Source organism: Rosa rugosa, chromosome 6 (assembly GCF_958449725.1).
Source record: "Rosa rugosa chromosome 6, drRosRugo1.1, whole genome shotgun sequence".
In the NCBI taxonomy this organism is placed as follows: Eukaryota; Viridiplantae; Streptophyta; class Magnoliopsida; order Rosales; family Rosaceae; genus Rosa; species Rosa rugosa.
In genome coordinates, this window is record NC_084825.1 from 13,369,689 (window position 1) to 13,388,621 (window position 18,933).

Below are 18,933 nucleotides of genomic sequence, written 5' to 3' on the forward strand. Positions count from 1 at the left end.
TACTTGTACCCAGTCACTAGCTATGATGCAGAGGTTCATTGAGTGGCGGTGGGTCATAAACGAATTAGCATAGCTGCATGCGATATTGCATCACCCCAAGCCGATATAAGGAGATTGGTGCGCATTACCAATGTCCGGACTACCATCGTAGTCGTTTCCGCGAGACCATTTGGGTGTGTACGTGGGAATATGATGTCCAACATCAGTCCCATTGCAATAACCATCGAAAGTCTTCGATGTAAACTCTTTAGTAATGTCAAATCCGATTGACTGAATAGGATGATCCGGGGAGTGAGCCCATTGTCATATGATATGTGCTAGGAGTGTAGCATAAGCAGCATTTACAAGTGGACAATGGCACAACATGTGACCAGCGTGTTTGCATGTCAACCAACATCATGAGATATTTAAACGACCGCAAGTTGGTTGAACTAGTCCACAGAATCCCTAAGGATTCTATGTAAGAACATAATAAGTATTTTCATATCCTTTGCATAGGACGGTCTCAGTCCTAATTTCCCTAAGGAACGGGCTTTGTAAAAACGAGCGAGAGGCTTTAGAAACAACCAATGAGGATTTTGGTTGGGCCTGAGCGTCTAAAACACTATTTGAAGCAAGTTAGTGATTGCAGCATCACCTGGGGCGCCATCACCATGATGGACGCCATCCATGGCGTCATGGATAGGGACTATGCCAGCCTTAGGCTGATGGTGGACGGAAGAGGTGCCCTAGGCAGCAGCGTCGGTCACACTTAGTCTAGGAATCAACTTTTGATTCATGCTTCATTTCGCTCGAGAGAAAAGATGTCCGTGTAAAGTCTTTTGTAGACGGATCATCATATCATGACTAGGATGATCTATCCTGTCGTGACAAAGCCAATATGTGTCTAAATCCAAGAGATCTTCTCTCATAACTTTTATTGGATTAATAGCTCGAATAGTGACATAGAGTCCACTAGAGAGACACATAAACTTCTCTAAGATGCGTCTTTGTTCGCAATCATTAAAGGTATTGCAAAGGAACTCATTTCCGTTCTCTACATGCATTTTCGCATGGAATTCGTTGGCTATTCATAGGGTACGATTTGCCCTAAGAGCGTAGAGAGTTTCTGTGACAGATGTAATCAAGGTGCCATTTGGCAAGTGGAACTTGGGCTATTCCATGTCCTTGAATTAATACTGATGGCCCAGCCATCGTAGTCACAAAGTCATATGCTCAGAATCAAAATGGAGTCATAATGAAGAGAACTCGAAATTTTATTCATAAGCCAACATAGTACATCATTGTCTCTTAACCATTAGGATCCAAATGCTAGCTAATGCAAAACAATGGTAGTTGTCTAACTTCTTTCGGTAATTCCAAAATAAATGTGACCAGGTGAGTAGAGAGATGTCAGTGGAGCAAGGCTCGCTTAAGTACCACTAATTTCAGAACCTTCCTAGACATCACACTTACTTTGGGTGAGCCTACTTTGAAGAAAGACTAAACCATTGGCATATTTACTACAAAGTATATGACAATTGCCTATTACATCTCTTGGAAAAATAAAAACTTAAACAGAATTGGCGATCTATTGATCCCAGCCAGATTTGTAGTCTTCAACCCTTCACTCTAGATCATCTTCTTGATCTTCTTGTTCCACATAGTGAGCTTCTCTTGCTTCACAATATGCTTTGTAGGCGATGACAAGTTCTTCACGAGCTCTACAAATGTATGCCCAATGATCAGACACTCCACATCGAGAACATACATCTCTTTGCTCGAACTCCATTGATTGAGGCGCTTTGAAAGCGTCATTTAGATGGCTCTTAGTGTTGGTGGTGGCCAGAGGCGTTGCCTCCCTCTCTCTTTCCACATTTACCTCTTCGGTTCCGTGTTCGCCTATTTTGGCGGTTACCTTCCCAAGTAGAGCGATTATATGGACCAGAATGTCCAGAAGTATCCCTAAGATTAGGGTTTCGCTCTTGGCGCCCTCTCTTAGAGGTGCGACTATAATTGGATTCCGGAATATGCTCTGTTTCCACGGATCTCGAATTATAGTTCTTCACAAGGATATTGTCATGCTTTTCAGCGACATTCATAGCTCCAATGAGCTCATGAAACCTTGTGATCCGTCTTGCATTAACATCGATTCGATAGTTCTTAGCAACCATCAATGCAGAGACGGGGAAGGTAGAGAGAGTCTTCTCAATCAACATCGCATCTGTAATCTATTTACCACAGATTTCCATTAAGGATTTAATGCGAAGTGCTTCCGAGTTATAGTCAAGAACTGACTTGAAATCACAGAAGCGGAGGCTATGCCATCTCACTTCTAGGTCGGGAAGCAAGGAGTCACGGACGTTGCCAAATCTTTCTTCGAGTGAGACCCACAGCCTTCTGGGGTCTTCTTCATTCATACACTCGTACTGGAGCGAATCATCCATATGACGAGTCATTAGGATGATGGCTTTCGCCTTATTTGCCTCTAAGGCTGCTCTATTTGCTTCCAAAGCTTGAGCTTGCTCAACAGTTAGCACGTCCTGGCTAGGCTCGAGAATCATATCCAGGATTCCACCAGCCTTGAGATGCTAGCTGATATCACGAACCCACCTGTGATATCCAGAGCCAGTTGTTCCCAATGGAGCAAAGTCCAATTTGTTCAGGTTACTCATCCTGAAAGAGAACAAGAAATTAGGGTTAGTTTCGGAGCGAAATAGGCTACCACGAAAACATATGAAATTTCTGAGCGTAATCGCTTCCAAGAAATTAGGAATTTCCGAGCGTAGTCGCTTCCAAGAAATTCGATTCCAAGAGATATTGGATTAGATCGAAACAATGACGTAAGTGGTCGATCATAAATTCTCTACAAACTCTAAGTTTGGAGATCTCAACAAGCTCTAAGCTTGGAGTGAGCACGAACCCCCACAGTTAGGCTTAATTTGGTCTCCCCTATAATGAAGAAAGTGGGGTAGAAGAAGGGAGGTTGCAAGTCCCCGAAAAAGAAGAGAAATTGAATTAAAAAACTCTAAAAAAACGGGAACGTTTAGTAAAAAATACCTTGAAATAGGTCGCCGGAAAATTTGCAGGAAAAAGTGCCCGGAAGTTGCCGGAAAAGTGGCCGGCGGTAGTTGACCGGCGTTGACCTGTTGACTGGTGTTAACTGTTGACCGGCGTTGACCAGGGCTGATCGAGCTGACGTGGCAGTGGTCCAGTGCTGTCGTGGCGGATGCTGACGTGGCAGAGGGTCCTAGGGCTGACGTCAGCGGCTTCTGGGCTTGGGTCAGTGGGCTTCTGGGCCTTCTTTCTTCTTCTGGGTTGGGCCTTCTTTTCTTCTCTCTTTCTTCTTCTTTTCTTCTTTTCTTCTTTTCTTCTTCTGCCGGTTTTCTGCCGGATGATTCAGACTGCCGGTTCAGTGAGTTTTAGACTGGTTTTCAGTGTTTTTCTTCCGGTTCTTGAAACTTCAGATTAGGAGGCTTCTACTATCAAAATTTGGTGGGAATTGAATGTCCGGAAGATGGTGAACCGGTGGCATATGTGCTGCGGGTTGTATGGAGCTTCCGGTGGCCGGTTCGGTAGATTTCCGGCCGGTTCTTGGGGTGGTGCCGCCGGTTCTGGACTCCTGCGATCGATTTCTTCAAGGTGTGAGGTGGAGGAAGAAAAGGCTTCAACGTTTTGTATTCGGATTCAAGGTTTTTAGCTTCTTGAATCAGGGTTTGGCTATTTGTTTCAGGGTTAGGGCTTCGTGCTGATAACGTGTTTTAGGGAAACGATATTTGAGAGGAAATCGCTGTGTATTCTCATTGATAATAGGGGCCTCTTTATATAGAGGATTACAATGTATAAAATCTCAATCATACAAGGAAAGTAATCGTACATTGAATAGGAATCTAGATCCTTCTAATTTAACCCTATTACCACTAGGTCAAGTAACCTAGAGTTTGGGCTAAACACAAATAGAGATATCCTTAAACATAAATAATTTTTTTTTAAAGAGTATCATACAAGGGCTTCAACTGTGCTGGGAGTCATTGAACTCTTATATGGAACAACTATACTATTTCCAGTACTGAAACAAGATTAAGAAGTAACCGTTGACACTAACATTGCAAGTACATCTTTGGCAACAACATGAAGATTAGAGTTCTTTATTTCATTCAGCGTGTTAGTAGAAGCATTATCCACAAATATTATTAAAAATCTCTCCATACCACACTGAATCAAACAATTAAGTTTCTATCAACTTCCCTATACTTACTTAATGATTAGGGATTAGACAAAAGTATATAATTTTCTTTTGTGCATTTTCCACACACAGTCAATCAAATCTGCAGTCAAGGCCATGCAGCTTATGTTCTGCATCGAGGATGTTCATTTATTAGTGATTAAGCAAACACAGTGGCTCATCAACTCCTTCCTGAGCTCCTGCCTTTTTGCATCATACATGCTCAAAACACAGTTAAACTATAGTCCTTCTAGAAGCGAGTTCAAACCTAGGCAAGTTACTGAACAAAACCTCTTAAAGCAGGTTTCAATTGCGTTGATTAGAAGTTCATCTTACACAATCATTTCAACTAAAGCTATTCTACAATTCTCTTGTGTCCAATTTCTCATTACTAAAGTTGGTTCACTTGTGCTCCCACCACTAATGAACACTTGCTGACCCTTCTCTAAGTCTACAATACTACTAGCTAATTTCACTATCATCACAAGTCAAAACTTGAGGATAATAGTTACATTTAGCACGGTTTTTGGTTCTCACTTGCTACATCTTCCCATCAACGGTTTCAAAAATCAGCTTAATCTTCTCGAACGTGATCCCAAACCCTCGGCCTTGTTTTTAGAGTGGTAGACTTCTCTGCCCTCTTCCTCTTGCCTTGATTTCGAGCGGTTTGGTTGTCAATCTGTTGTCATTATTACTTGAGTAGCTTTTAGTGTTGAACTTGCAGGAACAAAATTATCATGCTCTTCCTTTCTTTTTCTTTTCCTTCTTTTTTTTTTTTTTTTTTGGTAAGTTTGCTTCACTCGAAAAAAAATATCACTGTAACTATGCCAAGGAGCTCGCGGGCTAAATGATGACCCCTAGAGTAAAGAAACAATAAATATGCCCTTGGGAAACAAACATCATTTAAATTCTCTAGAAATGCTTTGAACCAAGGAGCATGCAAACTATGTTAGTAATAGTAATAGTAACAGTTGTAATAATAATAATAATAATAATAATAATACTCCTACTACTAGTAGTAGTAGTAGTAGTAGTACACATTTACTCAACAAATCAAGTTTCCAAAGGACAATTATTGCATCAATGCAATGTAAGATAACATGAATCACACAAGATCAATCACAAAATCACATAACAAAAGCACCTGCACAAGAATCAACCAAATTATGCAGCACACCAGAAAACTTTCCTAGTCGATTTAGGAATAACCACCTGGATTCACACTTTCAATCCCAGCAGCCACAGCTTGTCCAAGAGCATTCATCGAGGCAGACATCTTCAAGGATCTGAAACGAGCAGCTGCACTATGGAGGAATGTCTTCTATGTTTCAACACTTAATGCTTCAGAATGGGACTGATAATGTATGCAAAAGGCAGTGTTGAACATAGGGACTTTCTTCTCCTTATATATTGGCCAAAACCTCATCCCATAAGGAGTCCTAGTTTTACTTCATGTTTATCAGATAGAAGACTTAAGCTTTATCACAATTCTTTATGTTAATCAGGTTTTAACAATGAGAGTCCTACTCCCATCAAGAGATATACATCTCGATGGGTGACTGGTATTAGAATTACGGCTACATATTTCTTGTTATTTATTTAGCTAAATCAATTGTTCCATTTACTTAATGCTTTTAGATAATGTTAAGTCCACTTTATTCCAACATTCTCCCACTTGGACTAACATTGTCTATTTGCAGAACAATTGAACCAATAACTTGTATTAAACAACAACTGAAGTGTGCACTTGAAACATGTAAAAATTCAGATCTCATTCAGCTTGGTCAAACACAGAAGCTAATGCAGAATTTAGAACCAACTAAGTTTGGAACAAACACATTGGTTAAAAACCACTAACACCAGCTACTGTGTTCACAGAAGCTTTAAGTGATAACAAGAGAGCTATATGGCAAGTATATCTACCTGTAATGCCATTTTGCTCACAGTCCATCAGAATGATTTTGATAAAACAAAATCTTGACAACAACCTCTAAACACCAGTGAACTTGTAGTTGTTTTTCTGTAACTGAAAATCTATGCAAGCATAGCAGTTCACGTGATAACACACAATGCTCAAAATGACAACATCCATAAATAAATAACCACTTTCTGAAATACCTCAATTTTATTTATAACTTGTAGATGCAAAATACAAATATTAGAAAAGTCAAAGACTAAATTGGAACTATTATACATGAATAAAAATTCAAAAAATGAATCTAAACTCCCACTGAACTCAAGCTTCCAAACTAGACAATACCCCCATATTCTCTGTATGTCTCTTAAAATTTGCAACTGACAAGGCCTTGGTGAATGGATCTGCAAGTTGGGATTCTGTGTCAATGTTTAAAACAATAACTTCACCATGCTTTACTCTCTCTCTCTCTCTTACACTGTAATATTTCAAATCAATATGCTTGGAGTTATTTGACCTCTTACTGTTCTTGCCAAAAATACTGCAGCTTCATTATCACAATAAATCTTAAGTGCATCTGATACAATTGAGCTCAACACTTTGGTCTGCATTAAAAAAATTCTTAATCCATAAACCTTCATACATTCCTTCATAAATAGCTATGAATTCAGCCTGCATAGTGGAGGTAGAGACCAGTGACTGTTTCATGGTTTTCCATGCCACAGCCCCTCCTGCAAGCATGAACACATAACCAGATGTGGACTTCTTTGAATCTGGATAATTTCCTACAAAATCTGAATCAGTGTAGCCTACTAATTCCAGTTGCTTTACTTGCCTATATACCAACATGTGTGATTTGGTCCTCTGTAAGTATCTAAGTACCTTTTTTCCTGCAGTCCAATGTTCTTGAGTAGGATTTGATTGAAATCTAGACAAAATTCCAACTGCAAAAGCTAAATCAGGTCTTGTACAGACCTGTGCATACATGAGGCTGCCTATTAGTCTAGCATAAGGTTTGCTATCCATATCAGACATCTTCCCCCCATTTTTAGAATTTTTATTCTTTGATAGTTTATCTCCTTTTGTCATAGGAGCTTCACCTGATGCACAAGTTTCCATCCCAAATCTCTTTAAAACTTTTAAAATATAGTTTTGTTGAGATAAGCCTAATAAACCATGTGCCCTGTCTCTCTTGATTTCAATACCTAGAACATAAGAGGCTTCTCCTAAATCTTTCATGTCAAAATTGTTTGACAGAAAAGTTTTGGTGTCTTTAAGTAACTTAATGTTGCTACTAGCCAAAAGAATATCATCCACATACAGTATGAGAAAAATAAAGTTATTTCCAACTGTTTTCATGTACACACATTCATCAACTATATTTTCTGTAAAATCAAATGATGAAATCACATAGTCCATAAATGGATTTTTTTAGTCTGCATACATGGTTTTCTATTCCAGATTTCACAAAACCCTCAGGCTGTTTCATATAAATGACTTTCCTATTAGGAGTCGTATTAGGGTTGAGTCATGATTGAGGATCTGTCATCTCCTTAATATATTATGAAAGTGTGCGTTCTTTTATAGGGGAGAGAGACGCAAGAATTATTGGAGAGTCTTGCTTGCTTAAGATCGAGTTTCATAGAAATCCAAGACACTTGTTCCATGTTTAAGTGTTCTTGTTCATTTGCTCATGTGCATTGATTCTTTTGAGATCAGTAGAGAGGCTGTGAAGCAAGAAGAGAAATAATTGGAGATCGTTCAAATGAAGAAGGAGTTCAAGATTGAAGACAAACTTCTCATTAGTAATTTCTAGTGATTGTAGCCGAGCTAGTGCTACTTGAGTTTGTAAAGAACATATCCTTCATCATAAATAAATTGTCTTTATTTTGGGTTCTCAAGAGTAAGAGCCCTGCAATGTTTTTAATCTCATATTTGAGGTTTTCACTGCTTAACCAAAAATCCTGTGTTCTGTTTGTTGAAGGATATCGACATTGAGTATGCCTCTTCAAACTAGGGTTTAGTTCTAGAGTTGTAATAGAAGAGAAGGTTCTGGATTTCCTAATTATATTCGGATTCTATTTCCTTGTATGACAAGATTATGTACTTTGTAAATCCCTATATAAAGGGCTCCTATTATCAATAATAGAACACACACAATTCTCTCATCAATCTTTCTGCAAATCATATTTTCCTTAAACATGTTATCAGCACGAGCCCTAACCCTGTAACAAATCACCAAAACCCTAAAACAAGTCGAAACCCTCAAACCCTAGTTGCCTCCACCTCCCAACTAGTAGCCCCCGACCCAAGGAGTCCTGATCCGGTGGCAACACAACCAAAACCGGCCGGAAACTTACCGAACCGGCCGTCGGAAGCCACAAACCATCCGATGCGATCTCTCCACCGGTTTACCACCTTCCGGACACCCAATTGCCACCAAATTTTGTCAGTGGCACCATCTCTATCCTAGGATTCAGGAACTGAAAGAGGAACACCGGTCCAGAAGCCCCTGAACCGGCTGTTAAACCAACTGGTCCTCCTGCAGAAACGACTTTTTGCCCAGTTTTTCCTGTTTCTGCCAATACGAACTGCCGCAAGCTCCTAGCCCTAGCTAGCCATACCGTGTTCTGCCCCTGCAGCCCTTGAGCACCCGTGTGCCGCCTACTGCCCCTGCAGCATCATCGCACGCCCGCTGCCCCTGCAGCACAGCAGCACGCTCGTTCCTGTGCAGATCAGCCTGTTTGCACACTCCGAAAAGTCTTGATCGGGACCTCAGATCAAACTCTTTCCTTCACAAAAGTTGTTCGTCTCTGTCTCTTCTATCTGACCTCCAAATTTCAGCCCTATTGGAGTCGTTTTGTGACCTGTAAACGATTCGAAGTGGGAGATGTTCAGAAGCAAATCTGGTCCGAATTTCAACAAGTAAGTTTTTGTGATTAAAGTTTCTGCTTTCCTGTCTTTTAAATTTCTTTATTTGCTTCAGGATTTGTAATATACAAACATGGGTTCGATTATTTAATAAGCGGAATTGTGGGGATTCACGCTAAACGAACTAAGAGCGTTCGTAATCAAAGAACTAAGAGTGTTCATAATCTTCGGACTAAGAGCGTCCGCAAGCATCTATTTTTGACCATATTAAACATCATTGTTTCAGTCTAATCCAAATTTCTTGGAAATCGATTTCTTGGTAGCATTAAGGCTCGGAAATCTTAATATTAGTTTTCGTGGAAGCATTGACTCCGAAACTAATCCGTTCTTGTTTCTCCTTTTTGGATATCAAACTTGAATGAGCTCGATTTTACTCCATTGGATTCTACGGGCACGGAATATTTATTGCCTACAATCCAAGAGCCCTGTTCTAAAGGAACCGCTCAAGAGCCCTGTTCTAAAGGAACCGCTCAAGACTCACAAATTGAGATAGATAATTCCAGGGCACTTACCCTGATGAAGCGCCACATGGAGATGTCACTCCAGTTTGAGTACATGAATGAGAATAGCGCTAGAAACCTTTGGGTAGCACTTCGTGAATGTTTTAACAACATTCACAATTTTCCAAACTTAGAACCATGATGGAATTATCTCTGCTTCTCTAACTTTGACAAAGTTATGGAATATTGTTCGGAAGCTCTCCGCATCAGACATTGATGCATGCCTGTGAAAAACTATCACAGAAGAACAATTGATTGAGAAAACCCTCAATACCTTCCCTGTCTATGCTATGAGGTCCTCTGATTTATTCCGAACTCATGTAAACGCAAGACGGATCACAAATTTCCATCAGTTAATTGGAGCTATGGTATGTGTTGAAAGGCACAGCCACGAACTTTGTGAATGGAAAATATGGTAGGCCTCAAAATGGCTACCATGAGCACCTTTCAATGGCTAGAAGAAGTCGCCATGGATGATATGATCAACATGCTCATGAAGGTAATCACCAAAGTTGGCAAATACATGACCAAAGGAGTCATGACGTTGAGGGTTGGGGGTTGGACACCATGGCGCCACTTTTGGCCATGGTAACACTATTCCAACGCCAATGGTCCTAGGGACCATTTATATTGCGTCAATACGCCTCAATCAAGAGAGCATCCTCTACATTATGTTTTATGGAGTACTTGATCAATGGTGATCAAGACATCGAGTTCAAAAAGACTTTAAATCTGGCGATGAAGACAAAATGCCGCAGATTTTTATTTCGAATAGTCTTTTATATTTTTTCCAAGAATTATGTAATGGCAATTATGCCTTAATCAATAAATGACAATTTTGTATTAACTCTTTCTCAAGTGGCGCATCCAATGAAGTATGATGTCTAGGAAAGTGATTGAGATTAGTGGTACTTAAGAGAGCCTCGCTCCACCGACATCTCTCTCTACTTCCCTGGTCATATTTGATTAGAGTTACCAAACAGATTGAGTGACTACGATTTGTCTAAGTTTGATTTTTATTTTGGATTAGACTTTGGTTAAGAAACTTTGATGTAATCATTGGCTATTAATAAAGTGTCAATTCTTTTACTTAATGTCTTGGACATACCTTAATTCGAACTTTATTTGAAAGATATAAAAGCCAATGGTTTTCATGTGGAAACACATTGTGAGAATGGACAAGAGTTCCTTTGCATCACCTCTAATGACTACGGACATAAACGAGTATTAGAGAAACTTATGTGTCGCTCTAGTGGTTTGTATGCAACCACTATTCGAGTAATTGAATCCAACCATGTCATGAGAGATGACTTATGGGATTTTGACACATATAGGCTTTGGCACGACCGTTTGCGACACCTAGGTCATGATATGATGATCCGTGATACTAAAGACTTCACACGGACAACTCTGATTCAGAACGAAGAGAAGTGAGAATCAAAAGTCTATTCAAAGAGAGCATTGCACCGCCGCCGTGCCTTGGGGTGCCGCCGCCATGCAAAGGACACTAAAGAAATAATTCCATTCTTACATAGAATCCAAGGGGATTTTGTGGATCGATTCAACCAACTTGCGGACTGCGTAGATGTTTTATGGTGTTGGTTAATGTGCGGACATGTTGGTCACGTGTCGTGCTATCATCCACTCGTAATGCTGCTTATGATGAACTCCTAGCCCAGATCATCCCATTCAGTCAATTTGACTTGATAATGCTAGAGAGTTTACATCGAAAATTTTCGATGACTATTGCATATCATTGGGTATTGATATCAAGTATCATATTCCCATGTACACACCCAATTGGTCTCGCGGAAAAGCCACCATTAAAAGACTACGATGGTAGCCCGGACTTTGGTAATATGCGCACCAATATTTCTGCTTGGGTTATGCAATATCGCATGCAGCTATGTTAATTCGTCTATGACTCATAGTAGCCACTCAACTTTTATTTGCGTTACAGTTAGTGACTGGGTTCGAGTCTAATATCTCGTACTTATGCATATTTGAGTGTGCGGTTTATGTGCCAATTGCGCCGCCACAGTGCATCAACATGAGTCATTGCAATTAATGCATATATATATTTGTGTTGGACTTAAGTCTCCAACCATAAGTCCGCTATGTAGAACCCTTAATAGGCGATCTCTTTTTCGCTGGATTTGCGAATTGTCACTTTGATGAGACAGTCTTCCCGTCGTTAGGGGGAGATTAGAACATCAATGTTCAATAGGAACGACAGGAATTGTTGTGGTCTGTCCCCACTATGTCTCATCTTGATCCCCTAAAAGTGACGAGATCACATATACCTGCTGCAAACATGTTTGCAAGGATTGATGTCCCCACAAGAGGACATGGTGCCACCCAGAGGAGATGGGTACGACACCACTACCATGGATGGTGGTATGGTGACGCCACAAAGGTGGGATAAAGGCGTCATAGGCCATGGGTTCCGCTAGAGAGCGTAGGAGACCCATAGGTTCGATGGATTCTAGCCCTAAGAAGAGAGAGAGTTTGGCACAACTTGATCCATTGATCATTGATACTCAAAATCCGTCTCATGAGAATATTCTGGATTGTGGTTATGTCTAAGAGACATCGTTGGGAGACGCTTCAATGTTAGAACCAATTCCTGAGAATATAGAGATCTCTACGAATTACACTAGTGTACATGAAGACGTGGAATTATTGAGACCAATGACATCGAACCTTACTCCGTTGAAGAATGCCAACGTAGAGAAAATTGGCCTAAATGGAAAGATGCGATTCATGTTGAATTGTATTCACTAACGAAGAGGAAGGATTTCGGGCCTGAGATGCCAACACCTCCTAACATAAAACCTGTTGACATTAATAGGTCTTCGTTAGATAGCGTGATGAGAAAAAGAGATGATAATCTCACCTTATGGCGCAAGGCTTCTCACAAAACGCCCTGGAATCGACTACGAGAAGACATATTAATTCTCTCGTAATGGATGTCATTGCACTCCACTACCTTGTCAGTTTGGTAGTTTCCGAATAACTGAACATGCAGCTTACGAATGTGGTCACTACGTATCTCTATGGGGATCTAGATACGAAATATAATGAAGGGTCTTGTGTACTTCATTTACCCAAATAAAGTGGCTCTTGACCATGGAGCGCGTTTGCAATGAGAGTGAAACGCTCACTAAGGTGACTACTTGATTGGGAAGGGATATAATGAACTATGCCCCTGCATTTTCATGACAAGTTCTGGATTTGCAATTGTCACGGTTTATGTTGATAAACATAATTGGAACCTTTGAGAGTTAAGGGAAACCGCTGAACACCTGAAATCCGAGTTTGAGATGAAGGACCTTGGGAGAACACGGTTTTGTCTAGATTTAGAACTTGTATACCGTGTCAATAAATGCTTTGCATTTTGATAAAGTCAAAGATGCACTCCCATGGTTGTCCGTAGTCTTGACCCTAAGAGGGATCCGTTTCGTCCCAGGGATGATGACGAAGACGTGTTAATTGACAGAAGTGTCTTACCTAAGTGCAATAGGCGCATTATTGTACTTAACACAATACAAGATCGGACACCTCATTTGTTATGAACTTGTTGGCCAGATGTAGCCCTACGCCAACGCAACGCCATTGGACTGGTATAAAGACAATCTTTCGTTACTTAAAATGTAAGATAGATATAGGCTTGTTCTATCCCTGCAGATAGAAAAGAATGACAGAAGAATGAGAACGGATCTCATTAGCCCAAGTGGCACCGTCCAAGACGCTGTGATCGGCAAAAACCGCCAGGCATCCATCCTCCTCCCTTACATCAAAACGATGATGATGTTTTGATGGATCTTGCTGATGTAGGGTATCTCTCTGACCCTCACAAATTTCGTTCCCAGACCGGTTATGTCTTTACCATAGGAAGCACCGCGATACCTTGGAGGTCTACAAAGTAGACCCTTGTTGTTAATGTAGCGGACTTATTCACTAAGTCGTTACCTAAATCCACGTTCGAGAAACATGTGAAGAGCCTCGGATTGAGAAAATTATCCGAACTCCCATGATTGTAGCAATCAGGGGGAGATGTCGACATCAGGGGGAGGAATGATGTCTACATGATCGATCTCGAAGAGTGAAGGACGTGTTGTGCTCTTTTTGTCCTTCGACCAGGGTTATTTTTGTCCCACAGGGTTTTTGTTACCTGGCAAGGTTTTTAATGAGGCAACGATCAAAGCGTCATCACCAAGTTTGAGCGGCGCAAAGGGGAGTGTTGAAAGATATCGACATTGAGTGTGCCTCTTCAAACTAGGGTTTAGTTCTAGAGTTGTAATAGGAGAGAAGGTTCTAGATTTCCTAATTATATTCGGATTCTATTTCCTTGTATGACAAGATTATGTACGTTTGTAAATCCCTATATAAGGGGCTCCTATTATCAATAATAGAACACACACAAGTCTCTCATCAATCTCTCTGCAAATCATATTTTCCTTAAACATTGTTTGAATTTTTGGTTTCTGCCCAGTAAGGATTGAAAAGTACCTATCAATCCCCATTTTCCAGAAAATTCATCCCAAGTATTTTCAACTACAGATATGTAGATTAAATATAAACGCTACTCTGTCTTTTCAACTCATGTAACACTGCAATTCAAATCAACAACCAGAAATTAAGGACATGAGAGTGTACCCATTATGACCTACCATGAAATCAAAGGTTTAGCAGATTCTCATTGCTGAGCTAACTTCCCAAACTAGAATCCAATTTTAGTCCATTCAGAATTTTTTTTTTTTTTTTTTTTGAAAAGGTTCTACACTTTTCAGTGATCCGCCACTTTAAAGGTCCTAACTAAAGAACAGAGGAAAAGATTGGAATAATCTATTTGTATTTGATGATTCTTTTACAGTACAAAGGTTGGATTTATACAAAGACTGTAGACTATCTAAGGTAAGAACTAATTGTGTGATTTACAGAATATATTGGTTTGAAAGCAGATATAAGAAACGGTTAACAATCAGTAAATCAATAGACTTTGATTTAGGATCTGTCATTGATTGTCAGAGTAATTGGAATTGAAGTACTGATCAATGCAATGACCTGCAAGCTGGACTATCAAGCTGGACTATATCTTTCTTGGTTATCATTCCCCCGCAAGCTGAGAGGACGAGCACGGACCGGAAGCTTGGATGCAAGAAATTGGAAACGCTGAGTAGATAAGCCCTTGGTGAAGATGTCAGCTGTTTGGTCAGCAGTAGACACATAGGAAACTGCCAGCTCTTGTCGAACAACCTTATCCCTCACATAATGGTAATCAACTTCTATATGCTTGGTTCTGGAATGGAATACGGGATTGGAGGCCAAAGATATAGAGCTGATATTATCACACCAGATCCGGGGACATGAGAGAAATACATTAAGATCACGAAACAGAGACCGTAGCCAAGACAACTCAGCAGCTGTGTAGGCAAGCTGCCTGTACTCAGCTTCAGCACTGGACCGGGAGACTGTTTTATGTTTCTTTGAGCTCCAAGAAATCAAGTTGGGACCAAGATAAACACAGAACCCACCAGTGGAATGACGATCATCCGGATCACCGGCATAATCGGCATCCGAATAGGCAACTAACTTGTGAGAACCTGGCTGATAAACTAAACCATGATTAAGAGTATACTTCAAATACCGTAGGATTCTCTTGACTGCCACCCAATGAACATTAGTTGGTGAGTGCATGAATTGACACACTTGATTGACAGCATAGCAAATATCAGGACGAGTGAGAGTGAGGTACTGTAAAGCCCCAACAATACTGCGATATTCAGAAGGATCCTCTAACTAGAGACCATCATAGACACTAAGCTTCTTGCCAGATAAAACAGGTGTAGGATAAGGTCTAGAATCATGGAGATTGGTCTTTTTCAACAAATCCACAATATATTTATGTTGTGTCAGATGCAAATGATCACCATTATAGACAACCTCAATACCAAGAAAGTAATGAATAGAGCCCAAATCTTTCATAGAAAATAAGGAGTTGAGATTATGAATGAGGTGTGATATGTGAGAAGAGTTGTTACCCGTGATCAATATGTCATCCACATAAATGAGAAGAATGATATAGATGCCTCTATTTTTGAATGTGAACATAGAGTAGTCAGCCCGTGATTCCAGGAAGCCAAGTTCTTCTAAGTAATCCGAAAAGCACCGAAACCAAGCCCGAGGGGCCTGTTTTAAACCATATAAAGAACGGCGGAGCTTACAGACATGTTGTGGGAATTTAGGATCGACAAAGCCAACAGGTTGCTTCATATAGACGTCCTCATTGAGATAACCATGGAGAAAAGCATTTTGGACATCTAACTGTCGAATTGGCCAACGATGACTGACTGCAAGAGCAAGAACTAGGCGAATAGTGGAGTGCTTAACAACTGGACTGAATGTTTCAGTATAATCAAGGCCCTCTTGCTGATGAAAGCCATTGGCGACGAGTCTGGCCTTATATCTCTCAACACTTCCATCTGATCGTTTCTTGATTCGGAATACCCATTTATTAGGAAGAATATTCATTGAGGAGGATGGTGGAACTAAGAACCAAGTACCTGCCTGTTGCAATGCTTTGAACTCATGATTCATTGCTTCACGCCATTCTGGATACTTTGCAGCTTGTGTATAACAAGTAGGCTCAAGAGGAAGAGAGAGGAGAGTAGAGTTCATAGCATATTTGGGATTGGGCTTGCTAATTCCATGTCTGCTGCGAGTTACGATGCCTCCATGATTTTGCACCTGTGACACCAAAGGAGAGGATAACAATGGTGGAATTGGATTGTTAGTAGGGAGGGAGGTGGATGAATGGGGATCGGTGTGGGTAATTGGTGATGCATCTGTTTGGGAAGAGGAGGGCGAAATTATTGTGGGAATACTCTGATTTGGGGGAGAAGAGGAAGATGGAGAGTGAGATTGAGAGGAATCACCAAAAGTAAGAACTGGGCGTTGTGGGTTGCGAGTATAAACTTGTAAAGACGGTGTGGGTGGTGGACGTTCATGGGCTGGAGGAGGAGGAGCGTTTGCGGCAGATGGGGAAGGAGGGTGAGATTGACATGGAGGATCAGATATACGTGGAGAAGGAGAAGGAGAAGGACTTGGAGATAGAGATGGACTTGGGCCTGATAATGGGCCAAAAATTAATATGGACTGATCTGTTGAGGAATTAATGGAGGAGTTTGAAGTGAGATTAGGTTCGGTAAATGGAAAGCTGGATTCATCAAATAACACATGACGAGACAAATAAATACGACCTGAAGAAGGATCAAAACAACGATATCCTTGATGATTGAGTGAATAACCCAAGAACACACAAGGTTTGGACCGTAACTGTAATTTTGAAGAGTTATAGGGACGAAGATAAGGAAAACAAGCACAACCAAAGACCTTTAAAGAGTGATATTGAGGCACACAATGAAAAAGTTGTTCATAGGGAGAGGCATAGTTAAGAACTCGGGATGGAAGACGATTGATGATATACACTGCCGTATTGAACGAGTCAACCCAATACGTGGATGGCATATGTGCATGGGCTAAAAGAGTGAGTCCAGTGTCAACAATATGGCGATGCTTTCGTTCAGCCAAACCGTTTTGTTCAGGGTGTTTTGGACAAGAAAATCTTTGGAAGATTCCATTAGTGGATAAATAGGATTGAAAAATATGACTCTTGTACTCACCGCCTTCATCAGTGAGCTGTCCTGCTTTGTCTTTTAGGAAGCAAGGGGGACACAGATTGGTACCATCAACAAAACCCCATAGTTTTCTACTTTTCAGAATGGGGGTGATCTGGGCAAGCCATAGGGGATAGTTTGTTCGGTCAAGCTTAATGGTGAGAAAGTTGGAAACAGAAGGAGTGTTCTCAGTGGAGGATGAGGAGGCCATGGGACCGGAGATTGGAAAAAAAATAGAAATCAGGCTCTGATACCATAAAGAACAGAGGAAAAGATTGGAATAATCTATTTGTATTTGATGATTCTTTTACAGTACAAAGGTTGGATTTATACAAAGACTGTAGACTATCTAAGGTAAGAACTAATTGTGTGATTTACAGAATATATTGGTTTGAAAGCAGATATAAGAAACGGTTAACAATCAGTAAATCAATAGACTTTGATTTAGGATCTGTCATTGATTGTCAGAGTAATTGGAATTGAAGTACTGATCAATGCAATGACCTGCAAGCTGGACTATCAAGCTGGACTATATCTTTCTTGGTTATCACTAACATGTACTGCAAAGATCCGATGTAGACTAAACACATCCTCAGCATAAACCTGTCAACTTATGGAGAGTTAGTTCCATATAGCTCTTAATCCTTTATTAATGAACACTAAAGAATTGAAATTAAACTCCATATCTTTGCTGTTAAGTAATGGTCTGCAAATCCATGAGTCATTTTCTCAATAGCTATACTCTCAACTATATATCTTGCCTTCCTTACAGAAACCTTGGGCCATAAGAGTGATGAAAAAAGGAATTTAAAGACGGTGCTCTTATACAAAGGAAAATGCACAAGCATCTACATGATAAGATTTTCTCTGGTAGACATGCAAGTTAATCTATACACTAAGTCAATAACTTGGCAGAATATACTTGGAAGAAATACTTAAGGAACAGTGAGGAAATCTTCCCAGGTTCCATACTTGGAACTGAAGCTTCCTCCCCCAGACTGTTGTGCGTATTCACAGACAACCGCTCGGGTGCATGTATCCCATACCCTTGCTATCTCCCCAAGAGATAAGGGCTCCGCTAGGGTCTGGAGAGAGTGACTTAGCTTTGACATGACCTTTGCTGAGAGATCTTCCAGCTCATCCTTGACTTGCACTGTCAACTTGTCCAGAAATATAGGAGAGCTGAATGGATAGTTTGCAGGCACAAGCAATCTTAAAGGCTGGAGTGGAAACATTGGAGATGACATCAGATTAGGACTGATGGCCACACCAACGAAGGAGCACCTGACAATAGTTCGTTCACCATCCTTAACTGATGGAGCAGTCTCTTGGTCACTAATATCTAGTACAGTGTCTATTAGTCGTTTGTTGATTGCTCTAATTTCCTCTAAGAGGGTTTGGTTCACCTCAAGCCTGGGCCTTTTCATCATATGACATATCCCACTTTCTGAATCAGCATCAATAATTGGCAATGTACTTCTCGGGCGCTTCATTTTCATCCTATCAGTCGTACACGCTACTGAAGCAATGACTGAAGCAGAAGCACTTGGTGCTTTAGATGACATGGAGTTCACCACATTAATTAATTGATGAATAGGCTGCACCGCATCAGAATCTACTGTGGACTTATTACTACATATGTCATCGTTGGACTTTTCAAGTAAAGGAGTACTTAATGATGGGGCTTCTGTTGCACCTTTTACT

At 40.5% G+C, this 18,933-nt stretch overlaps 1 protein-coding gene across 1 annotated transcript in view; it reads right to left on the reverse strand.

The window, feature by feature from the left end:
* Positions 1 to 18,164: 18,164 nt before the first annotated feature.
* Positions 18,165 to 18,933, reverse strand: part of LOC133716251 (mediator of RNA polymerase II transcription subunit 15a-like) — a 2,415-nt gene continuing 1,646 nt past the window's right edge. Inside the window, exon 1 of the mRNA XM_062142965.1 lies at positions 18,165 to 18,933. This exon is cut by the window's right edge and continues 1,646 nt beyond it. Coding sequence (XP_061998949.1) covers positions 18,165 to 18,933 — 769 coding nt within the window.